At 48.3% G+C, this 25540-nt stretch overlaps 1 protein-coding gene and 1 long non-coding RNA gene across 8 annotated transcripts in view; one reads left to right on the top strand and one right to left on the bottom strand.

Annotated features, from left to right (window-relative positions):
• Window positions 1–502: 502 nt before the first annotated feature.
• Window positions 503–3957, top strand: LOC111093509. Its single transcript, XR_005382324.1, has 3 exons — window positions 503–868; window positions 1073–1321; window positions 3745–3957. It is a non-coding gene; the product is annotated as an uncharacterized LOC111093509 (long non-coding RNA).
• A 360-nt stretch (window positions 3958–4317) lies between these two features.
• Window positions 4318–25540, bottom strand: part of CLIC6 (chloride intracellular channel 6) — a 100152-nt gene continuing 78929 nt past the window's right edge. For 6 of the 7 annotated variants that reach the window (XM_038581426.1, XM_038581425.1, XM_038581424.1 and 3 more), the window contains 5 exons: window positions 15283–15392; window positions 14491–14616; window positions 13789–13895; window positions 13084–13265; window positions 4318–6632 (listed from right to left, as the gene is read on the bottom strand). In XM_038581426.1, the coding sequence (XP_038437354.1) occupies window positions 6471–6632; window positions 13084–13265; window positions 13789–13895; window positions 14491–14616; window positions 15283–15392 (687 nt within the window). In that variant the 3' untranslated portion in view covers window positions 4318–6470. Of the gene's footprint in view, window positions 6633–13083; window positions 13266–13788; window positions 13896–14490; window positions 14617–15282; window positions 15393–15506; window positions 15625–25540 lie in introns of those variants that run through there. The other variant, XM_038581427.1, reaches the window with a different exon arrangement.

Below are 25540 nucleotides of genomic sequence, written 5' to 3'. Positions count from 1 at the left end.
TGTCCAGAAATCTGGCTGCTTTTTTATCTCATTCTACACTGAAATCCATGGATGGAATTATTGATTGCTTGACCACTGATTGGGGAAGAATTAAGTAGGTTGTCCGACTCCGCCCCTGGCCTGGAGACGTCCAGCATCGACCTCACAGGAGCAGGACCCTCTTCCCCCATCCTCTGACCCCACAGTGAGCAGCCCCTCCACCCTCAGGGGCAGGCGAGTGGCCAAAAAGAGGTTTGTGGGGACACAGCCACAGGATGGAGGAGAGGCAGTGCCTGCCCACCAGACACAACCACCTTCCTCCAGGCTCCGGGCTGTGAGCAGAGCACAGCGTGGCTCAGGGAGGTGGCTGGGCCCAAGAGCCAAGGCTGGTGAGAAAGGGAAGGAGAAATCTCAGTTGCTCCCAGTTTCTTAGGATCCAGGAACTTGCCCCTTGCAGGAAACCCTCATGCATCTCCAAGGCATCAGTGTGTTGAACTCTAGAGGGAGCGCCCGGCTCATGGGCTTGGAGAGGAAGGGGCCAAGGAGTGGCCCAAGGGCTCTTAGCTGTAGAAGGCCTCAAGGCAGTGCCCACTCCACCCCCATGTGGTTTCACAAACAGGAAGTGGCTGAGCTGTGTTCGAGGTAGGCTTGGCCAGGAGCTTCTTGTCCTTGCCAGGACTTCCGGTGGTGGGACAGAAAGCCACAGGAGAGGGCCAAAGCCCCACCATGGACATCCTGCAGCACATCAGAAAATACAGCCTGACTTGGGTGTGGACCTTCTGGAAGCTGGGCTGCTACCAGCAGGAACATTTTATGCTCTGCTTCTCTGACCCCGTAAAGCCACCCTTTGACAAGCTGATCTTGAATGACACCAAGAAGGCTGGACTGGGTATGAAGTCCTGAAGCTGAATGGCATCAGGCCTAGAGGAGGAGGTGGGAGGGGTGTCAACCCAACTGATACCTGCCTGGAGCCCAATTCTTGTGGAAGGTGGGATTCAGGGGATGGAAGGAAGCCCTGCGTAGTGGGGAGGAGGGCAGCTGGGCCTGGCTTGAATACCACTCACATCGATTTATTTGCTTTTCCACGTCTCAGAGCCTCAAGTACATGTCACACAACTGAAAACTGTGTCTCCAAGCCAGATGGGAGGGGTCCCCATGGAGCCATCAGTCCGCCGTGGAGCCTGTCAGTTCACAGGACGCATGACAACCAGACCCGCCCACAGTGACTGACCAGAGGGGACAGCTGAGCAGTTAGGGGCCACCATCCCACAGGTGGTACTTCATTACCGGGACACAGGAGGTCAGGGCATTATTGCCTTCCACTTCCAGAGAAAAGTTCAAGGTCCTGTAAACCTGTCCATTCTGATATGACCCATGTAAAAAGAGCAAAATCCAGGAAAAAATAATGTGTACTCAGCCAGCTGCATTATAGCTTTCACAGAGAACTTCTAAAGACACCGATTTCTACTTGACCCTGAGATAGTGTTCCCATATTCCAGAGGAGAACAGCAAGACTCAGAGAGATTAAATGATTATTCAGATGTGTCAGAAGCAGATATGGAACTCAGTATCTTGCTGTTATATGATTTTGGGTTTTTTTTTTTTTTTTTTAAACAACACACTGCTTCGAAGGTCCTCAGAGGGGAGAAGCTAGTTACAGGTTTAACTTGTTGGCACTTAATGCCAGATAAGGGAAAAGAGCAAGCAAGCAAACAAAAACCTTGATGTTATTTGAACACCCTTTTACAAAACCAAGGAATGTTCTGAGCAATGGCCATACCCTCTTCCTGGTATGATTATCTTGGACCCTGAGGGGATCTGCAAGATGTAGCGGCTTCCCAAGACTCTATGAGGTACAGGTGACGTATGTAGGAGAAGGTTGGAGCCTCAGAGAGGGGCCTGACAGGTTCACAAGCGCTAGCCACTGGAAGGCAGCTTTGCAGGGGACAGAGCCCAGCAGGTCAGCTGACTCGTGGGTCACCCCAGGCTAGTCACTGATGGGCCACTGTCCTTGCCCGTTCACCCAGGAGTACAGCAGGGAATCTCACAGAAGTGGGGGAGCTGAAAGAAATGGGGGTGGAGTGTCATCAAGAAACTGGCCTCTCTGGACAGTGGTGCAGCGGTTGAGCACCTGCCTTCGGCTCAGGGCATCATCCTGGAGACCCAGGATCGAGTCCCGCATTGGGCTTCCTGCGGGGAGCCTGCTTCTCCCTCTGCCTATGTCTCTGCTTCTCTCTGTGTCCCTCATGAATAAATAAATAAAATCTTAAAAACAAAACAAAACAAAACAACTGGCCTTTCTTCCAGAGGGTTGTTAAGACCACTGAAATGCTTAGGAGCCGCAGGAGAGGCATGGGGTAGGACACTGTTGACAGTAGTCCCTGAAAGAGGAAGAATGAACATTCTTGGGTTCAGGGGGGGCCCAATCCCAGGCCTTACTTCCTTACTTCCTAAACAGATGCCTTTTGCCCCTAAATCTGCACCTCCCTGCTTTTCAACACAATTTCCCCTGGATTGTGACCTGACCCAAAAAACAGCAGGTCTGGGCTCGCCCCTTGACACATTGGCTTTCTTCAGGGCAAGGGGCATCAGAGACTCGGGCAAAACCTTCCATAATGGGGACAGAGACATTGCCAGAGCACAGGCTGCAATGGCAAGCAGGTGCTGCATTGGGTCCCTGAGGACACTAGGCAGGTGACAGCAGGGTCTCCCTGAGTAGGTCAGGTCCCTCTGTGAGCAGGGGCCACACACACGCACCTTGTCTTATGAAGTGGTCATGCCCTGAAATGTGGTAACACATGAAACCAAAATGTTTGTTTGTTTTTTTAAGATTTGATTTATTTATTCATGAGAGACACAGAGAAAGAAAGAGGCAGAGACACAGGCAGAGGGAGAAGCAGGCTCCATGAAGGGAGCCCGATGTGGGACTCAATCCCGGGACTCTAGGATCGCTCCCTGGGCCAAAGGCAGGTGCTCAACCGCTGAGCCACCCAGGTGTCCCTGAACCCAAAATGTTAATGTCTGAAGGGAAACTGGCCATACAGAAAAACTCAGAATTAGAGCAATGTATGGAAAGAAATTATTTTGTAATGCAAACAAAGGTATCCCAATTTCTGCATTTTAGGTATCCAAGGTCCTGTGAATTACATATTCTTAGGATGATACACCTCTTGGCTCTCTTAACTATAAAATAATGTTGGATTTTTCTTATTTAAAAAAAAAGACATTCTTTTAAACATACTTCCAAAGCCTCATCATGAACCACTGGAGGTGGGGATGAGGCATAGGTGGGACGTTGCTAAGAGATGTTATGGTCACTGCCTGGAGGACACATGAAAAGGAACACTGACCTCACTCACCGTGTGTGTTGGGGGGTACACACGTGTATGTATGTGGGTGTGTGCTTATGTGTGAGTATATTGTGTTATGTGTGCGTGAGAGCACACTTTGTGACGGTGTTGCATGTGAACACGCTTGTGTGTGACTGTGTGTCTGTGTGTACAGCCATGAGTGTGCGTGTCTATCTGATGGTCTGCCCCGATGGTTGGGTATACATTCAGATGGGGATGGACCTGTAGATCAGAAATTATCTGTTGACACGTCCAGTCTCCAGAATTCCTTTCCTGGACTGAATTCCCTCCTTCCATCTCCAGTCATGGGGCAGTAACCAGAAAGTATAATTTTGTGACACTCCCATATCCTTTCTAGCTTATACATGGAAACTCTGTGTCCAGAAGAAAAGCTGATTTTTTTTTCTAATTATAGGGCCTCTTGGGCAACCAGAAGTGAGACTGGATCCTCTCCACCTGGAGAAAGCTTCTCCTTCGAGGCCTCGAAGTGAAGATTCATTCGCTGAGTGTCCGTATTTGCATTCTATACAGTATGTTTTGAAGAACAAACACATTTTGTTTCAAATCCACACAGAAATAAAGACTTTAAGCCAGCGAACAGCTCTGGAATATTTCTCCCCTTCCCCAAAGGAATAGCCTTTTAGGGACCCATGAACAGGATGTAGGGGTGGGATGCCAAGGTGGGGCTGGCCAGGGACTACCATGTTCCTACAACCACACTGAAAACTGGGACAGTCTGAGGACCTCTACTGTAGCCACCTGGACAAGGACAGGTCACAAGAACAGGTCTTTTCGGACCTCGTTAAGTCTCTGTTAAAATGTCTTTGTGGCTCACAATTCAAATACAGATTATTTCCAATTCAATTACCAATAATCTCTGGTCGGACATTGCTCTCACTGTTTTAAAGAAAGCCATTTCTGTTCTTTTTCTTTCTTTAAATCTAAGTAGAGAGTGCAAAGTGGAAAAAAAAAAAAAGAAAGAGCTGGGTTTCATGTAAACATTTTTATGTGTTTAATTTTTAAGGCACACAGAGTTTATGTACATCATCTTAATATCTAAAAACACAGAGTTTGCACTAGTAACAAGTGGTAGCCTATTCATTTGCCACATTTAGATGTACCATTATAAAGCTAGACTTGAAAATCTGACCTCAAAACAGACGTGAAACATGCATGATGGTGAATGCTAGATACAACCTCCAAAAATGTAGGGTTAACAAAGAAAGCCCACTGCCCGGTGGCAGCCCCTGCATGACACTGTAGCATCCAGTAAGAGGGAATACAAAGTAGCCACCAGATTATGGATTTTGTTAATCTCACTGGACATTTCTCGCTAAATCCCACAAGAGTTGCTGTTAACGCATTTTATTCCTTAAAAAAAAAAAAGTACTTATTTTAAAGAGAGAGAGCACAAGCATGAGGGGGAGAGGGAGAAGGAGAGAGAATCTCAAGCAGACTCCATGCTGGGTGCAGAGCCCAATGCGGGGCTCCATCTCACGACACTGAAATCATGTGACCTGAACCAAAAACAAGAGTCAGACACTCAACTGATTGAGCCACCCAGGTGTCCCACATCTTAGTCTTTTCCAATAAATCACCCATACAGGAAATGCGTATCTTTTTAAAAATGAGCTTTTAGCATCAACCACATGCTACAACCAACTGGACAAGAGGGTTTCTATAAGGTATACAGAAATGTCAAAGGAACGCAGCCTGCTCAAGAATGCTCAGAACCAGAGGGGTCTGGATGAGTATCTACACAGCCTTCCGCACTGTCTCCCATGCCTTCGGTTGGAGCCCAGCAACCCAGCCCACACACCCTACAGATGAGAGGTTGGCTGTAGGGCAAGGTGGTGGGGAAGCCACAGATAAACCAGAAAACCCTTTGAGCCAATGGTTTTCTACTTCCTCCCCAACTTGACTGGTTACCAGAACTACCCAAGAGTAGTCATCACGAATTCAGTCTCCCTGGACTTTCCCGCCTGATCTCAAGGTGACAGGGTAAAAGGCAGAGAAGCAGCAAGAACAAGGCCAGCCCCACACCACATCACTGCTGAAGAAGTGCAGTGCTGGTTCTGAGGGAGGGTGGCCCTCAGAAGGAATCGAAGTGCACTTGGCTCACATTTCACCACAGGGCAGGATTCTCCAATTTGCAGCTCATGTTGAGCATCCTCGGGTCTCAAGAGAGGGGAGGGAGTGAGAGGCTTCCAAAAGGAAGCTGCAACAAAATGCCATGCGCACTTTCCTCTGCTGCCTGCCCTTGAACCAGAGGCAGCTGGCATCACCAATGTGGTAAAGGCAGAGCGGGGACCTCCCATAGCTCCTGGTCTCCGTGGGCCCTGTGGCTCCCTACAGGTGTGTGGACTCCAGTTCTTCACCTGTGAAACCTGATGGCAAGCATTCTCTAACTCAGCAGTGCTGAATCTTTTCTTTTTTTTTTTTTTTCTGTTTTAGGTCCTCTACAGATGATCATCAAGGCATCACCAACAGGTCCCCTGACCTATTTCATAGGAATGGAGGAGTTGTGCACAGTGTGAACGTCTGTCGAGAGACTCAGGAAGATGTCCACCAATAAATTATCAGCAATTATCTAGGTGAAGTGAAATTTTAGGTGGTTTCCTTAAATTCTGACATCACTGTAAAATATTGAAATACGCATGTATCATCTTGTGACAACAAAAACAGTATTTTCATTCCGAAAAAAACTTAAGCTACTCTTTTAGAGGAGAAAAATAAGCTGTATGTGATGATTACGAAAACTCTCAGAGACAGACGAATTTTTTAAAAATTGAAGGAGGACGTGAACCCAAGTCTAATTCGCTTTGGAACTTAAAACTGCAAAACACATGCCCTAATATCACGGATTATAGGGTCCGTGAATGCCAAAGAAGTAAATTAAGAAGTCAACTGGACCACTGGCGTGTGTCACAATAGATACTGGTGTTATTCAGATACACAAGTGAGTTGACAAATCACAAGGCCAGGTACCATTTGGTGTTGAGTGGATCGATGATACGGTATTTTTTAAAATATGGGCATTATGGTTCTTGGGAGGAATATAAAGGACGCACTCACAAAGGACACACCTTTGTCATAGCCTAGCTCATACAGCCGAGACATAAGACAGAAATCACGCTGGCTTCACATCATTCTTTTTGCAACATCTGAATATGCATGTTCAATCTCCTGGTCAGCTGGACATGTATTCGTGAATTCATCCCTAGCATAAGCATTGTTCAAGTATCTCCAGATGCCAGTCATTTCAGAAGGAAATTCAAAATCTCTGTATCTCTTGGCCACGATCTGAAAATCAAGAGGAAATAATCAGCAAAGGAAAAACCTACTAATGTAGACTATTAGGTCAGACAGTCCACTCTTTTGAGGCGTGTGATATATTCTCTTTCTCAAGTTCTGATGTATTCTTCCTACAGTCAGTCAGGCTACCCCAAACTGCACTTCAACTTCGCAACAGGAAAGTTCATGAAAATACTGGGCTCAAAACAGTGGTTCCACACAGTCCTGCCCACCAATGTATCCCAGATAGTCCTTGGGATCCACTGTTATGAATTTGGTCTCTACTTCGATGGACTTCTCCTTGTATTGCCCACAGTTTGGGCTTTGTGTGTTCTGCTGCTGTATTGTTTGGTGTCTAAAGATTCATGAAGATATTCAGTTCTGGGATCCCTGGGTGGCGCAGCGGTTTAGCGCCTGCCTTTGGCCCAGGGCGCGATCCTGGAGACCCGGGATCGAATCCCACGTTGGGCTCCCGGTGCGTGGGGCCTGCTTCTCCCTTTGCCTCTCTCTCTCTCTCTCTCTCTCTCTCTCTCTCTCTGACTATCATGAATAAATAAAAATAAAAAAAAAAGATATTCAGCTCTGATTGTGTCAGATTCACCGTGAGGTGTTCTCTTTTTCCTACTTGCTGGGCCTCACCTCCTGAAATCCCAGATATCTGTGTCTATTATTCCTACAGATTTCCATCATTCTGTCACTGAAGAGATCATCTCATTGTCAACAAATGGACACAAATCCTTACCTTGTGGATGTGGTGGATGTGAGGACAGGGCACCTGAGGGTGAACATCATGGGAAACACAACAGTGTTTTCCAAAAAAACAGTGTTTTCTTTGGCTAGAGGGGCATCATTGGGGAATTCATCAGAATGGAGGGTATATTCTGTTGGGGACTCTATCAGATTCCTGGGGCTGCTGTCACAAAATACTATAACCCAAGTGGCTTAGGACAACAGAAACTTATTCTCTCACTGTCCAGGAGGCCAGAATTCCAAGATCAAGGTGTCAGCAGGGCACATTCCCTCTGGGAACTCTAGGGAAAGATGTGTTCTCTCCCCCAGCTTCTGGTAGTTCCTTGGTTTGCAGCAGCATAACTGCAGTCCTCCCATGACATTCTCCCTCTGTGGGTCTCTGTGCCCAAATTTCCTTTTTTTATAAGGATACCAGTCCCATTGGATTGGGGGGCCTACCCTACTCCAGTACAACTTCATCTTAAATAATTACATCTACAAAGATCCTATTTCCAAATAAGATCATATTTGGAGGTGTTGGGGATTTGGACTTCAACACATGAATTTGGGGGGATACAATTCATCCCCTAACAGTGACCCAGGGCTACAAAAGTCTGTTCTTGGGCAGCCCTGGTGGCCCAGCAGTTTCGCACCACCTTCAGCCCAGGGTGTGATCCTGGAGACCCAGGATCGAGTCCCACATCGGGCTCCCTGCATGGAGCCTGCTTCTCCCTCTGCCTGTGTCTCTGCCTCTCTCTCTCTCTCTCTCTCTCTCTCATGAATAAATAAATAAAATCTTTAAAAATAAAAAAAGGTCTGTTCTGCTTTGTTGCCTCCTGTTGCACTGGTTTCTGGGATGTATGGATGAAGTGAACATGGGACTTAACACAAATTAGAAGATCTTTGGGACCTATTACTCAGATTTTGCAGGCCAGAAGCCATTGATGCAGCAAAAAAAAAATGATGATACAACCGTCAGAAACCCTCCTAAACTGTTTAACATGTCTTACCTGAATTCAACCGTACTGCTATTAGTGTTAAGAATTCTTTCCTTTGGGATCCCTGGGTGGTGCAGCGGTTTGGCGCCTGCCTTTGGCCCAGGGCGCGATCCTGGAGGCCCGGGATCGAATCCCACGTCAGGCTCCCGGTGCATGGAGCCTGCTTCTCCCTCTGCCTATGTCTCTGCCTCTCTCTCTCCCTGTGTGACTATCATAAATAAATTAAAATTTTTTGAAAAAAAAAAAAAGAATTCTTTCCTTTCATTTGCAAAATAAATTTTAAATTTTAACATTTTTTTAAACTTTAAATATGCTTTCATTTAACATTTCTGAGCACATTTATTAAGTGTATGCCTCCTACAGATATAATCTTGTTATTATGGTACATATTCTGAATTTAATACTTTGTTTTCTATCTTTTTCTGCATATTAATGTGTTTGTGTGTGTGTGTGTGTGTGTGTGTGTTTCTGGTAATACAGAAGCTATGGTCTATTTTAATTTTTCCCATGGTTTCCAATATAACCTTAAATAATAGAGATTCTCTATTAATTTGTGAAGTTTAGATAATACCTATTTACTCCCAATTATGGCAAATGAGGAAATTAGTACAACTACACTTTTTTTTTCCATTTCTTCTCCTTTATCCTCCTTCCATTAATTGTAAAAACATCCAGGTTTACCATGTTCCGATTCTGTTCTGCAACTATAATTCCCAACATTGTTTAGTCTTTAGTTCTGTCTTTGGATTTAAATAGGTTCTATGTTTATCATCAGCCTTTTATACTATACGCCTTCTCTGTTCCCGGATTCTTATTTTGATGATCATTTTATTACTTCATCACAGAAAAGTCTTATTTTAAAAAATGGCTCAGGAATACTGATTTTCTTAAGACCAGAAGTCCAGGTAAAAACAGCAATTTACCTAGATATGAAATTCTTACATCACACACTGTTTCCTTCGATGCTCTGTAACTATTAAACCACTGTTTCCTGTTTTGTTTTGCTTTTTTTAAGATTTATTTATTTATTTTAGAGGGAAAGCATGTGGTGGGGGAAGAGGAACAGGGAGAGAGATTTAGAGAGAAAGTATGTTGTGGAGGAAGAGAAACAAGGAAAGAGAGAATCTTCAGCATACTCCCTGCCGAGCGTGGAGCCTGATGATGGGCTCAATCCCATGACCCATGAGATCATGGCTTGAGCCCAAATCCAGAGTTGGACACTTAACCGACTGAACCACCCAGGCGTCCTGTTTTCTGGGTTTTAATGTGATGTGGAAACATATGAGGCCAGTCTGAATTTCTTGCCTCCACAGGTGGCTTTACTATTTATTATTATTATTCTATTATTATTATTATTGCTATTATTATTCATATCGTCTGGATGCCCAAAGTGTTCTTTTGATCCTCAAAGTTCAGTAATTTATCAGGTATGTCATAGTGTGTTAATTATTCTGGACTATATTTTTCCAATCATGGCATGTTGTTCAAATTGAAGATTCAGATCTGCCTTTAGTACAAAATAATTTTCCCTCCTTCCTCTCTTTTCTTTTTCCTCTCCTGTTCTCTGGTTCCTGATTATGTACATCTAGGAAATCTCTAATCCCTTTTATCCCTTGGTTCTTCTCCATTCGATTTTGGATGGTGTCCTCAGGCCTGTCCCTCCAGGTCCCTGATGGGACCTGTCTCTGAGCTTTCTCTCAAAAGATCCATGTTCTCTTTCATGTCTTAGAGGCCATAGAGAAGAATCTGACTAGAATGTATTTTCATTTACTGGAGCAATTCATCAGATATGTGCTTCTCGTCTGCCTTTTCCTTTTCTGTTCCTTCTCTTTCTCCTTTTCCCTCTTCTTCTTCTTGATCATCTCCATCCACATACAGGTCCCACTTGGATTCTTTCTGGTTATTAATCTTGTAATGAGGCAGATCTATTGGACTTAACACTTCTTAACAATAGTATGGAGGGCAAAGGGAATGAGACATGGCAGCTGGTAGACCAATTTGGATGTGTTTTGTTTTTAAGATTTTATTTATTTATGAGAGACACAGAGAGAGAGAGGCAGAGACACGGGCAGAGGGAGAAGCAGGTTCCCTACAGGGAGCCCAATGTGGGACTTGATCCCTGGACTGGGATCACGCCCTGAGCCAAAGGCAGACGCTCAACTGCTGAGCCACCTAGGCGTCCTGACCAATGTGGAAGTTTACCCTCTAACATTCTCTTGCCAAACACTGCTCTATATTCTGTCTCACAGACATATTAGGGTTTAGGTCAGGATCAGAGTCAAGGTTAGGGGTAGGGAATCCTCCATTCTGAGACTCACAGATTAGGCAGGAGGTCACCATGGCTAAAAATGAAGCTCAGGCAATTCACAGTCTTCCTTTTGCCTGCTTCAGGGAGTGCTCCTTTTCTCCACTCAGCAGCCACAAAGCAGAATGCCACATCCCTTCTCTCCCCCTGCCCTCCCTCCCTGTCCCTACAGATTAGGGGATGGGTGGCAGAATACAAAGATGGTGCCCTGTATGGTTCCTCCTTCAGCTCTCCCTCCCCCAGAGAATCTCAACTCAAAAGTGATCTGTATGGGGCTATTCCCTGCTTCTCTTCTACGGCTCTAGTCCTCAAAAAAGTTTGGGTTGGGCATTTCAGGGCTGAACTATTTACTTTTAGAGAAATCTGAGCTTTGCTGAAGATACAGGGAACCAGGCATTGGCTGTGACACCTCACGCTGGAGCAAGTTTCTTAGTTTTTGAATTGGTATTCTGTCCCTTTCTGGTTTTATGAAAGAGGAAGCTTTGCTCTATTTTTTCATATTGTTTTTGCTAGGTTTCAGGAAGGAGAAGAGATTATAAGTTCCTGTAGTCTCTCATCTTTTATCATAAATTCCTTTAGACAGAGTCTCATTTCCCTTCTGAAGGTGCTCCATCCTGAAAGATTATTAAGCTGTTTGGTATTTTGAATGCTCAATGGCTTTGAAGATGTTGCTCTCAGGTCTTATATGAGGGTCTGTTTTATTTTACTCTGAAGCTTACCCCATCTACTAAAATTTTAAATACTCTTTTCTTATAGGAGCTAATCAAGTGGCAATCGATGCTATATGGCTGGGGCACTTCTCTTGCTCTTCCCCAACCTCCGTGTACTTCTGTGATGCTACACTAGTCATGACAATGACTACAACACACCCACTGAAGGGACTAAACCAACTGCAACTACATAAATATCTTGTTGGAAAATGCTACCAAATATAGGAGGTTCCTATATATGGTGAGTTGAGATACTTTCATTACATTTTAGATATTGGGGAACTGGCAAAGTTATAGAAAAGAACATTCACTTGGGGGCTCAGACACATCTTCAAGGCTTGGATTTCCAGCTGGTATCCCTTGAACACACCAGGAAGAGAGAAGAGAAATGGGACAAGGGTTAGGAAAGGAATCAGAAAGGAAAAAGAAGTGCAGGAACAAAAGGCAAGGCAATGACAGGGAGTAACCAGGGATAGCTGGTAGCCTGTAGGAGCATCAGCACCACAGATTAGGTGAGCCTAATTTGTCAATTCCTTTTTTTAAGGATTTTATTTATTTATTCATGAGAGATACAGAGAGAAAGGCAGAGACATAGGCAGAGGGAGAAGCAGGTGCCCTGCGGGGAACCCAATGCAGGACTTGATCCTCAGATCCCAAGATCACCACCTGAGCCAGAGGCAGACGCTCAACCACTGAGCCACCAAGGTGACCCTAATTTGTCAACTCTAAATACCAATGCTTTATTAGATCACAGGGCCTTGACTTGTACTTACCTGTGTCTTCTCACCCATCTCCCCTAGCCGGTACCCAGAACCTAGGTTTGGATTTGGTGGGGTTTTAATCATCAAGGTGCCCTAGAACAAGGCTAGGGCTTCTTCCTGAGGCCTCTGAGGCTACTGAGGGCCAAGAATATTGCAGTTGTGATAATGATAACAACTAACAGCTGTAAGTGATGTGAAGTCTGGGGGCACTACTGAGAGACAGCTGTAACTCTGCAGTCCAAGTCTAGGGCCATCTACTTTGGAATCCCCCAGAAATCACCCCCAGAAGTTCTGATTTAGCTGACCAGAGGCTGGATCAGGGGATTTATAATTCTAAAAATGCTCCCCAAAAAATTCTTATGCCTACTAATGCCTCCACTGGTCTAGGGAGTCTTTAAATCCTAAAATATATGACCCATGATGCTGACTTCCTGGTCAACTATCTGGGAAGACACGATACCAAATCTGGCAGAGGCCCAGCCAAGGAGCTGCTCCCTAGCTATAGGGGGTCAATATTAAGTGCTAAGAAGACACACCTCTGTCATCCCTACACAGAGGTATTTCCCCTGCCAATCACCAACAACTGACAGAGTTCACATTGCGGTATTTCCAGACTCCATGCATTGTCTCCAAGCCTCGAGTATTAAACGCCAGGTGTAGTCAATGCTGCCTTCATACTGTCTTCACATAACTTTTCTTTCAGCTGTGGGGGTAAGACCTGGAACAAGCAGTGAGGATGGAAGGGTGGGAGGCCAGGTTCCCAAATGCTTCTTGGGACCACCTGAAGAATACCTGAGAATATCCATGTATCTGAGACTTGGGATTTGACCGCCTCAAACAGAAACAAACTGAATTTTTAATTCAAGAATCTGCATTTTAGATTGTTTTGATGTCTGGCCAAAATAAAACAAAGCCCCATTCATGTTTGCAGCACCCGTGGTAGGAAGAACGTCAAACCTTTATAATGTGGAGCTTGGGTAAGAGGTTACAGTCGGCTAACGTGAGCTCATCCCCATCCAGGAACTTCCTTCCAGAAACAGTGATGTCCTCGGTGCTGTAGGCATCAATTTCGTCAGGCAGAGGGCTATTTAAGTAATTATCCAGCTTTTTCAGGGCCTTTAGCAGGTTCTTTTCGTAAACTAGAACACGAAGGCAAAAAATGACTAAGTCACACGAGTTAGTGTCACCTTTCTCTAGACATGAAGGGAAGGGGTCGATCGCCTTTCTATTCACTCCTGACACATGGCTGGGTCAGCATGAGGGAATTGGAGGGAAGGATGTGGATAATAATTCTGCTGGCTACACAACACTCCTTCTTGAACTCATCCACTCATTCAAAAATATTTATGGGAAGCCCATAATGAAGTAAAGACTGGCAGAAGTGTTATTGAAACCGATTCTCATGGTGCAGCAGGGAATTCCTGGTGGGGATTCTTTTGCCCCTAAAAATGTTCTTTTCTGGGCTCCCAACCTCTAGAAGCACTCGATCTCCTGAAACCCATGTACAGATTCACCATTAGAGGTACTTCTTCCTTATTTCTAGCTATAGGTCCCTACCCCTGGGGAAATTAGAATTCCCAGGATCTTAGAAGAAGCCACACCAGAGGCTGAACAAGGGGTAGTCTGAGTGGAACACTGGACAGAAAGACAACAGGTACTCACTCTCATTTGCATCCTTCTTGGTGTTTTTTATAAATGCGGAGAATTTGGCAAACACATCATTTCCTGCAGAGTTAGATTCTGGATGTTGGGTCCCCAGCTTAGGGTACCTTGAAAGATTCAGAATTGGAGTATCACGGATGAGCAATGTTTGAGTTGGGCTAATAGAAGTGGTGGGAGGGCGGACACGTCTGTCTCTGAGTGGATATAAAAGTGAAAATTTCCCCCTTGAATGTTTTCCTAATCTTTGTACTCTTCAAGCTTCGGAAGCAACAGTCCAGGGAGAAAGCCCTTGCTGTTCTCATCCTGGCACAGCTCAGACCTCCCTGGTCTTAGTTCCCTTCCAAGAAAACTGAAGGTGGTGGACTAGAAGGCACTCTGCGACATCGCAGGCTCACATGCACTCCTTAGCTTCCAGCAGTGGACCTAAGAGATGGCCAACCCATGCGCCATCGACCCACCTCCTCCCCACTTCCTGCCGTCAAACCGTAATTGCCAAACTGCAGGTGCAAAGCAGAGAGACCCAGGCCTACCATCACTCAAGGCTTCTAATCTCGCTCTGTGTTTTCTGCGGGACACCGCAGTACGGCTAAGGAAGTAAGTACCGTGGCCACAGAAGACCAAATACACGAAGCCAGGAGCTTTCAAATGGTCTGTGAAGGGGGAAAACTGACAGGTTGTGAATGCTGGTTTGAGGAGGCCTACCTTGGGGGAGCTAACTTCTCCTCTAAGAACTCCTCGATCTTATTCACATCCGTCTTGACTTCGCCATCAAAAGTCATAAAGGGAGGGTTTGTCCCAGGAGCCAGATTCTGCAGGTCTGCGGGTTTCCTGGGTGGGAGCGAACAGCAGCTTCTGTAAACGGCTGCCAAGGTTTGCATTCATTTCCCAAGCTTAGCCGTGTCCTCCCCAGTTTACGAGGAGCAACCCCTGACAACTTCAAAGGCGACCGTGGGTTTACAAAATGTCCTACTGACAACGAAAGTGTGGTTCTTCTCCAGATACGGAAGTGAGAAGGCTAACTGTCCCCGGTGTCATCGCAGGAGAGCTGCTCACCCAGGCTTTGGAGCGGTTCTCAGCTGACCAGTAACTGGGGGAGCAGGTTCCTTATGATGCCCCCGACGCCTCCCTGGTCGTGTCTGATCCAATCCTGTAATTACTGATGAGCCCAGACTTGAGCTTCAGTTCAGAGTCCTGACCGAGGGTGGTTGTGCCATGAGATCGGCCGTGGGTCCTAGGAGTGTGTGTGTGTGTGCACACGGGACTGTGCCTGAGTTTTGAATGTGTGAGTGCACAGTGTGTTATGTGAGTGTTGGGGGTGTATGGGTAGGAGTGTGGGGTGTGGGTGTGAGTGTGGGGTGTGGGTATGAGTATGGGGTGTGGGTGTGAGTATGAGCTGGGCGTGGCTGTGGCTGTGAGTATGGGTGTGGGTGTCGGGGTGGGAGTGGGCCAGGAATCAAGGACAGTTACTTCAATAATGCAGAAACCCCATCTTACCTCTTCAGGTCCACCGTTGTCACATTAAATATGACGCCCTTTAGCCAGAGAATCATGAAAAGGCGCTGGGAGAAGGGGCAGTTCCCAATACTCTCACCATCATACCCGGCCTAGGTGGAAAAAGGAACCTTCATCAGAGCCAGTCTCACGATGATGGGTGTCAGTGCCCACCACGCGCAGGCACAAAACCATGACAAATCTGTGTTCGTGATCATGATACCCACCTGGGGCCATTTCACTGAGCCACTCAGCCCCGCCGGGGTGACGGTGGGGGAAGCACACGGAGGGGCTGCACCGAGCATCTCCTTCCTCCTTGCCACCACTCACCACTTCCTGCCACACTGGGCCTCTGCGTGACACCGCGCACAGGGAAAGAGCGGCAAGTGCCTTTGTTACCAAAGGCACAGAAGAAACACATGCTCTTTCCCTCCCTCTGTCTCTCAATCCTCTCCAGAAGCAACACGCCTCTCTCCGGGATGAGCAGGCTTGCAAACGCTCTGGCCGACTCTCCCACCGAGACACCATCCCTCACGCTCTCTGCAGTGCTTGTCTGCAGAATGACAGGGGTGCCTTATGTGTGTTCTAGATCCCTGGACACTATAAAACTTTGATTCCCCTCATCCGATTCATGGGGTGGCAGAAAGATGGGGAGCATTCGTCCTGAGAAGATGGATTATTGCACAGTTGGTGTTGAGGGTGGGGAGGCTCCTCGCTGGTGACCCAAAGTGGGTCACATCCACCCACACCTCTCCCAGACCTAGACAGACACGTACTAAATATATGTCCTTCTCATGGGCTCATGGCAGAGGGGAAAGGCAGGTGATGGGGAAGAGGGGAGCGGTGGGGCTACCCAACCCCTAGGAAATGGAGCAGTAGACTCAAGGCCAACAAAGGAAGTTCCAAAACACTTCTTTCTCCTGCCATCTTGCCCCCAAACCACATGTCTCTGACAAGCTCCTGGTGCTACTAGAATGCTGCTGGAAAGGCAAAGGTGGCTTGGTTGTGCCCCTCACATCTCCATACTGCAAGCCCCACACGCAGCCAGGCCTGAGTGACGGACACACAGCCACAATTAATCCGTGAAGTCCAATCCTACCACACATAGCCAAGAAAAGCTGGAGAGGAAAGCACCATGTCGGTAACCTGGCAGGAAGTGAGCTGCTGGCTTGGGAATTGAAGAAAGGGAGAAAGAGATGCCACGAAGACTGGACCTTCAGCGAGGTAGTGTTCTCTAAGTCACCTGGAGGGTTTGTTAATGATAAGGTATCCCTGGAAATTAAGAGGGTAAGAGACCCCCAGTTTTTAAAAGCCTCGAACAGCCTTTTAACAAAAGACAAAATCCACACGGCCGATAAGCACATGAAAATGTTCCCAACTTCTTTAGGCAGCGGAGCAGTGCAAATTAAAACTACAAAGAGATACCGCTGCACACCTCCCAGAACGGCTAAAACGAAAAGGTCTGACGATACTAAGTGTGGACAAGAACGCAGAGCAACCGAACTGCCATTCACTGTTAGTCGAGTGCAAGTGGCACACCTGCTTTGGAGAAGTGTTCGGCAGTGAGCTACGAAGTGCAGCGTAAACCCTACAACACGGCAATTCCACTCCCAACAGGAGGGAGCGCTGATGGGCACGAGAGAGACACACAGCAATGTTCTTAGTAGCTCTGGTATAATAGTCAAGACCTGGAAACAACCCAGATACCATCAAGAGTAGGAAGAGTAGAGAAGTTGTAGTATATCCATACAATCGGATGCTACGCTGCCACAGGGGAAAAATAGTTATCACCATAAGCAACAAATGTGGATGCCTCCCACGAGAGAAAGAAACCAGGCTCATAGGAGTTCAGACACAGGCAAACCTCTCTAGGTGATGGGAGTCAGAACAGCTGTCCCCGGAAGCCGGGTGTTATCTGGGAAGGATGGGAGGGAGGCTTCTTGGCAATAGAAATGTTCTAGATCTTGATCTCCATGGGGGTGACATGGATATATTGAAGTGGCAGGGTCTTATGTTTGCGTTACTCGACTGCATGACTGACTCTAAAGAAAAAAGTGGGCAGCCCGGATGGCTCAGCGGTTTAGGGCCACCTTCAGCCCAGGGCGTAATCCTCAAGACCCGGGATTGAGTCCCACATCAGTCTCCCTGCATGGAGCCTGCTTCTCCCTCTGCCTGTGTCTCTGCCTCTCTCTCTCTCTCTCTCTGTGTCTCTCATGAATGAATGAATGAATGAATGAATAAATAAATAAATAAATAAATAAATAAATAAATAAATAAATAAATTTTTTAAAAAATAAAAAAATAAAGTAAAAATATGAATTGAAAAGTCGCAGAGTTGGATTCAGGAAGTCTTGCCTGGGACCCAGGGATATGAATTTTTAAGAAGCTCTTCCAAGGCGAGGTCATGCTGGTGGACAGAGATCCATGAAGGTGGACCTATTGCACATCGAGAGGCTCCAGCCAACTTAGGGAACTGGATTCAGGGTCCCGGAAGCTCCGGGCCCTTGCAGAGCACCCGTCCGCCCCCTCCAAATCTCCCTCCCCCTCAGGCAGATGCATGAGGGGGGAAGGGGCTGAGGATTTCCCCCAGCTGGAGTCTGAAGCCCCCGGGAGCTGGAGGGGTGGGGAGGTGGACAGGCAGGACGGCCCCCCCCCCCGAGTGGTCCTTACAACTCCCCTGCACAGGGGCCCCGGGACAGCACCCTGCTTGGCCGCCTGAGGCGATTCCCTGCCTCAAGGTCCAGCCTCCTCAGGGCCATTCTGAAGGCTGCCCAGGTCCTCCTCAGTCTGCTCTGGAGCAAGAAGAGCAGAGTGAGGGGCACCTGGGTGGCTCCGTGGTTGGCCTGTCTTCAGCTCAGGGTGTGATCCCGGGTCCTGGGATCGAGTCCTGCATCTGGCTCCCTGCAGGGAGCCTGTTTCTCTCTCATTTGTGTCTCTGCCTCTCTCTCTCTAAGTCTCTCATGAATAAATAAATAAAATCTTCAAGAAGAAGGAGGAGGAGGAGGAGGAGGAGGAGGAGGAGGAGGAGGAAGAGGAGGAGGAGGAGAGCAGAGTGAGTTATATAAAACTCCCAGCCGCTGGCTGCAAGGACCCCTCTTAAATCACGCTGCTCTCTTAACCACTGCAGGTGTGGGCAGCAGCAGGCCAAGAAGAGGGCGGCGGGGACATGAAAGCACAGGGACGGAAAGCCACATATTTGGGCCAGTCCTGACTTGTTCGAAGCTTCGAGACTTCTTATTTTCAGAGTGGTTACAATAAGCACCGTAAAGTCTAAGATAAGTTCTGCACAGCAGGGCCAGTGTCTCCTTTCTCCGTCTCCCTGGTCTCCCCACGGCCTTGGGGATCCTGTTATAACTCATTCTGCATGCGGCCCCATCGGCCCCTCAGCCTGTGCGTCTCTGCCATCATTTGGGGGGCATCAACGAAGCCCATTTTTTAAAAATTATTATTCATTTATTCATGAGAGACACAGAAAGAGAGGCAGAGACACAGGCAGAGGGAGAAGCAGGCTCCATGCAGGGACCCCGATGCGGGACTCGATCCTGGGACCCCAGGATCACGCCCTGAGCCGAAGGCAGATGCTCAACCGCTGAGCCCCCCTGGCGCCCCGACACAGCCCATCTTGACAAAGAGCTCCGTGTCTGGGAAGGGGCCTATGGGCACCAGGCCGCCCTCTGCCCCGGCATCTGCAGAGGAATCACCGGGCCGGGGCTCGCCTGGCTCCCTCCCTCTGGCAGCCTCCGGCGCAGGCCCACATTTTCCCCCTGCGACTGCTGTCCCCGCCACCTCCTAAATCCTGGCAGCTCCTTCTCCAGGAAGAAGAACACGGTTAGGAGCAATACAGTCTTTAAAAGTAAAACCTGGGCAGCCCTGGGTGGCTCAGCGGTTTGGTGCCATCTTCAGCTCAGGGCCTGATCCTGGGGTCCTGGGATCGAGTCCTGTGTCGGGCTCCCTGCATGGAGCCTGCTTCTCCCTCTGCCTGTGTCTCTGCCTCTCTCTCTGTGTCTCTCATGAATAAATAAGTAAAATCTTTAAAAAAAATAAAGTAAAACCTGCCTTTGTCACCCAGCTCTGCAGACACAGACACTGGGTAACCAGGCTCCTTTCTGGAACAGCCGGGGACAGAGACAGGTGGCAGCAGGGTGGAGCAGTGATGGACAGCCAGGACTGCGCTGGCCCCCCGCGGCCCCCACCCCGGGCTGCTGCAGGCCAGCAGGGCTCGCGGGCCGGGGGCTGGCAGGCGTTCTAGAGAACCGCTCTCTTCTAGACAATCAGCCAGCTGCTGTGGCTGCAGATAAGCAGCATTTCCAGCCGCGGTGTCGCCTCTTTTTTTTAAAATTTTTTTTTTTTTGGTGTTCAATTTGCCAACATATAGAATAACACCCAGTGCTCATCCTGCCAAGTGCCCCCCTCAGTGCCTGTCACCCAGTGACCCCCACCCCCGCCCTCCTCCCCTTCCACCACCCCTAGTTCGTTTCCCAGAGTTAGGAGTCTTCATGTTCTGTCTCCCTTTCTGATATTTCCCACTCGTTTTTTCTCCTTTCCCCTTTATTCCCTTTCACTATTTTTTATATTCCCCAAATGAATGAGACCATATAATGTTCGTCCTTCTCCGACTGACTTACTTCACTCAGCATAAGACCCTCCAGGTCCATCCACGTTGAAGCAAATGGTGGGTATTTGTCGTTTCTAATGGCTGAGGAATATTCCATCGTATACATAAACCACATCTTCTTTATCCATTCATCTTTCTATGGACACCGAGGCTCCTTCCACAGTTTGGCTATCGTGGCCATTGCTGCTAGAAACATCGGGGTGCAGGTGTCCCGGCGTTTCATTGCATCTGTATCTTTGGGGTAAATCCCCAGCAGTGCAATTGCTGGGTCGTAGGGCAGGTCTATTTTTAACTCTTTGAGGAACCTCCACACAGTTTTCCAGAGTGGCTGCACCAGATCACATTCCCACCAACAGTGTAAGAGGCTTTCTCCGCATCCTCTCCAACATCTGTGGTTTCCTGTCTTGTTAATTTTCCCCATTCTCACTGGTGTGAGGTGGTATCTCATTGTGGTTTTGATTTGTATTTCCCTGATGGCCAGTGATGCAGAGCATTTTCTCGTGTGCGTGTTGGCCACGTCTATGTCTTCCTCTGTGAGATTTCTCTTCATGTCTTTTGCCCGTTTCATGATTGGATCATTTGTTTCTCTGCTGTTGAGTTTGATAAGTTCTTTATAGATCTTGGAAACTAGCCCTTTATCTAATATGTTATTTGCAAATCTCTTCTCCCATTCTGTAGGGTGTCTTGTAGTTTTGTTGACTGTTTCTTTTGCTGTGCAGAAGCTTCTTATCTTGATGATGTCGCCTCGTCTTAAGTGGCTCTGAAAACACCTTCCAGCCTCGGTCTGCGGTCAACGAGGGGGTCACCAGAGCGCGGTGGGAGTGCCCGGGACGCCTTGCTGCCTTGGTTGCTTTAATGTGCTTCAGAGCCGGGACACGCCAGCAAAAATAGAGGCGGAGATAGGGCGTCTCCACAGCCCGGGTTGACACTACTGGGAGGGTATGGTCTTGGTCATGTTCACTAACCAGACAGGATGATGGATAAATATGCACACGGGAGGAGTGAATAACCGACCCCATCACCATAATCGAGATGTTTTATGGTACCAAGTTTTATCTTCCGTTGCTGAGAATTCTCTCGGGCTAATTACACTCTGGGCTAAAATTTCTCAGCAGCGTTTCTAACCCCCGGTGGGGTGGGGGGTGGATTTTTGTATTTATGTTACATTTTGTATTTATGTATAGATTTCTGATAAAATCAGATTAAGCGGTGTGAGAGATCAGGGTGTCTTGTTTCTAGTAAAGACGCAGATGCTCGGATAACCCAGAACTGGGTGTCTGCCTTCCAAACGCGACTTTTCCGGGTGCCCGTGATGGTAATTCTCCAAAGGAAAACGTGAATGCCTCTGACATGCTCCGAGACATTCCCTTTGCCAGTGGGAGCAGCTGCGGCCTTGCGGGGCTATGGTTCTGCGGGTCCTGGCCTGCGCCCACCTCCTCCACGCAGAGCCCCCCAGGGGCCGAAGGGACCCCCTGTGGCAGAGGCTGGCATCCCTCCTCCCCGCAGGCCTCTTCGAACCAGCCCCTCTCCCACCTATCCTGGGCACACCTAACGTCATTCAGAATTTGTGGGGGAGATAGTTGTTTTTTTTTTTTCCACTGCTTTCACTGCTTTTTGCTTCAAGCAAATAACCTCTCCAGGGCTGTGCTAAGATTACAGGGAAGGGGCCCTACCCGCACCCCCACCCCACCTGCCACTAAAATGCCTCCTCCCTGCCAGTGCCTTTGGGGGACCACACGGACTCCTGGCATCCCGGTCCAGATCTGACACTGGGGTGACGACCCCCTCGAGGCATTCTTGGCAGCTCCTCAGCACCCCACTCTCTCCTCTCCACCAGAGCAGGCCACACACCCGCCACCTTGATTCTCCAACTATCTGGCTCTACCATCTGTCTAGAAAATTCTATGTGAGCCTCAACGTTAAAACACATTCTGGGGGATCCCTGGGTGGCTCAGCGATTTGGCACCTGCCTTCAGCCCAGGGTGTGATCCTGGAGTCCCGGGATCGAGTCCCACATCGGGCTCCCTGCAGGGAGCCTGCTTTCCCTCTGCCTGTGTCTCTGCCTCTCTCTCTCTCTCTCTCATTCTCTCTCTCTCTGTGTCTCTCATGAATAAATAAATAACATCTTTAAAACACACACACACACATTCTGAGGTATCCCTGGGTGGCTCAGCAGTTTGGCGCCTGCCTTCGGCCCAGGGCGTGATCCTGGAGTCCCGGGATCGAGTCCCACATCGAGCTCCCTGCGTGGAGCCTGCTTCTCCCTCTGCCTGTGTCTCTGCCTCTGTGTGTGTGTGTGTGTCTCTCATGAATAAATAAATAAAATATTTTTTAAAAAAACACATTCTGTAAAGTAAGCACTTTTCCCCTCCTCTGCCCAAATGTAATGAAAGATACCTGGGGCAGGCAGAGGGCAGAGAAAGGAAGAGGCAATAAAGCAGTAATTTTCTACTTGTCCCTTTTCTGATAGCTGGCTTTCACCCCAGGAGGTAGGACAGTGTCCTGAGTGCGGGCAAGTATTCGAGTCCCTGCAGGAAACCAGGAGGGACTGGGGGGCGAACAGCTCATCTGGCTCCGTCACAGGGACTTGGAGAGAAAACCAGTGAGTAATGATGGGCCGTCCTGCTTCCAGCGTCCTGGAGGAACTCAGGCTGAACCAAACAGTAGCTGACCAGAGGAGGTGGGAGTCAGAAGGCGGGGTGTGATGTTGGGGTGGGGAGGTGGGGGGGCAGCCCCCCGGGGGCCAGTTCTCCTCCCAGAAGAACAGTGTGCTCGAAGGGATGGGCCAGGACTCTCCTCTGTTGGCAGCTGACCCAACGGAAGGCTGGACACGACGTCGCCAGAGAGAGCGAGTCAGAGCCAACCAGACGGGCGATGACTCCCTCCCTAGGTCCCACCTACGACCTTCCCCGAATCCCTCCCGTGTCCTTTGCTGGAAGCACGATGGCCTCACACACTTGGGACGTGGCCATCAGACACGCGCTGCAAGGCTGAGTAGAGATCTTTCAAGCTGCACACTCAGCCCTCCCCTGGTTCTACCCTGGATGTTTCCACCGAGGCCGGGGCTCCTTCCCTTGGTGCACGCAGGCCCACTGCACCAACGGCTGACCCTGGGACCTGAAGGGCCCTCACGGTCCCTGAGGACCTGACAGTTCTCTGCCACCAGCACGTGGCACCTGCAATCCCTGGTGCTTGTAACAGAGAAACGTGGGAGCAGTGACTGCTCCACGGGGCGCCCAGCCCTCACCCACCCTCTTTCTGCACCCAGGCCTGCCATTCGGGGCAGCGTGGGGCTGGGGAACCTGTCCCCTCCCAGGGAGGAGGCTTTGTGGGAAGTAGTAGGTGGGGGCACTCCTACTGGGTCTTTTCCTGCTCTCATTTAGAAGCAAGTGGGAGAACTAGGATCCCTCTAAACCTCAAAACGGGGGTACCCAGAGTCAGGGACCCATCTTCATTCATCGGGGCAACTTCCCCCGGTCTTGGCAGAGTTCCTGGCACACAGTAAACACTCAAAAAGTGAGTGGGGACCCTAGTCCAGTCACTGCCATACACCTGGAGCCTGGCTGGCTTTGGAAAGTGCCTCCCAGGGACAGCTGGGTGGCTCAGCGGTTGAGCGTCTGCCTTCGGCTCAGGTCTTGATCCCAGGGTCCTGGGATTGAGACTTCCTGATTTTGAGTAATTCTGTAAATTTTTTTAAAAAATGTATAATTCTTTCCATTTGCCTGATAAGTCGAAGTTTCTTTTTTGAGGTTGCTCGGTCAAGGGGACCGAGTGCAGGCCTTGGAGCCAGGGAGAGCCTGTGCAAACTCTGGCCCCACTACTGACTGGTGTGTGACCTTGGGCAGTTCACATGTTGTCCCTGACCTCAGTTTCTCCATTTTAAAAACATAAAGGGCTGCCTGGGTGGCTCAGTGGTTGAGCATGTGCCCTCGGCTCAGGTCGGGATCCTGGGGTCCTGGGATCGAGTCCCACATCAGGCTTCCTGCATGGAGCCTGCTTCTCCCTCTGCCTGTGTCTCTGCCTCTGTCTCTCTGTGTCTCTCATGAATAAATAAATAAAATCTTAAAAAAAAAAAAAAAAGCCAAAACAAGAATAAGGAGACCGACGCCATGCAGGATTTGATGTGATATATCTGGGTCTCCGGGGCACCCAATAAAGGCAGGCTATTATTGTCATTATCGTCAACAGCATCAACATCATTACTCCACCAAATGGGAGCGCACCTGAACGGACAATTATGGAATTGAGGGAACTTTTTAACAAGGCTCAATTAGTGTGATTTTCATGCCAAACTGTATAGTCCTTAAAAAGCCACAGATTCCCCACACCCCCCCAAAGTAACGCCTCCTCTATCTATTCCAAGTGAAAATTAACAAGCAAAGTCATTTTCTTAATTGCAAAAGCAAACACATCTTCAGCCAGGAGGCAAAAGGGCAGGGCCTGGGGCTGGCATTCACGTCTGGGAGTTACACCATCCTTTTGGGGAAAGGTCCAGAGGCAAGAGTGTCCAGACTGCTGTGTGTACCTTGACCAATGGCAGGGCTGGCAAGCCCAAGGGAACGGCTTCCTTCTCAAGAAATGGCACCAAAAGCCTCTATTTGTAAAAGGTAAAGCGGATTTCCTCTCTGCCTTTTGTAGGTGGTGCTAAGGGAACCCGACCAGTGGGCTGTCTTTTGTGCAGTCAATGTGGGAGAGTGGATTCCATGCTATATAGAGAAGAATCCACATCAGGATTTAAAGTTCCACCTGCTAGAACTGCAGATCCACATGAAGAAAGGTTATTATACCCAAGTAGGAGAGAAACAAATTAGCCTATCCCTTTCTTGTCAAATGAGAAGGTTTTTGAAGGACATGCCCTCCGAAATGGGCAATTTCTCTTTTTTCTTTTTAAGATTTTATTTATTTATTCATGAGAGACACACAGAGAGAGGCAGAGACATAGGCAGAGGGAGAAGCAGGCTCCTTGAGAGGAGCCAGATATGGGACTCAATCCCAGGACCCTGAGATCATGACCTGAGCCGAAGGCAGCTGCTCAACCACTAAGCCACCCAGGTGCCCCCAAATCAGCGATTTCTAAGGTGATTTTTCAAAACCGATAAGAGCAAATAGTCATTGAATACCTGCTCTGATTTTAAATACGGTTCTAACCCCTTGATAGTCATTATCAGATTTAATCCTCTCAAACTCTCATAAGATGTGGATGCCTTAGAACTACTCCCATTTCACAGATGCAGAAAACAGGCTCAGAGAGGCTAAGTAACTTGCCCAAAGCCACAGATAGGATTGGGTAAAGATTTCTCCTTATTCTCCCAAACAGGATCCAGTTAATGGTGCCAGCTTCTTCCCAGGTCCTCAAGGTGGAAACCAGAGTCTTTCCTCCCCTTCATGGCAGCACAGCAAAGGTCTCAGAGCTTCCCTCCCAAATTCCTGCAGCAGCCTCCTGCTGCGTCTCTCAGCCTAGGGCTGCTAGCCCCTCCGAGCTTTTCTAAATCCTGGACCACCCAGATAAGATGCCATTTTCCTTAAATCTTAGATCATTCAGCTGGAATGTTGTTCAAATGCAAATTAAAATGACACTGCTCTCCCCACCGGGTGTGACCAAGGCAAAGTACCTCACCTTCATGGCAGCAACGTCCTCAAACACAA

The sequence above is a fragment of the Canis lupus genome, chromosome 31 (assembly GCF_011100685.1).
Source record: "Canis lupus familiaris isolate Mischka breed German Shepherd chromosome 31, alternate assembly UU_Cfam_GSD_1.0, whole genome shotgun sequence".
NCBI classification, from domain to species: domain Eukaryota; kingdom Metazoa; phylum Chordata; class Mammalia; order Carnivora; family Canidae; genus Canis; species Canis lupus.
This window is presented reverse-complemented; position numbering and strand designations above follow the sequence as displayed.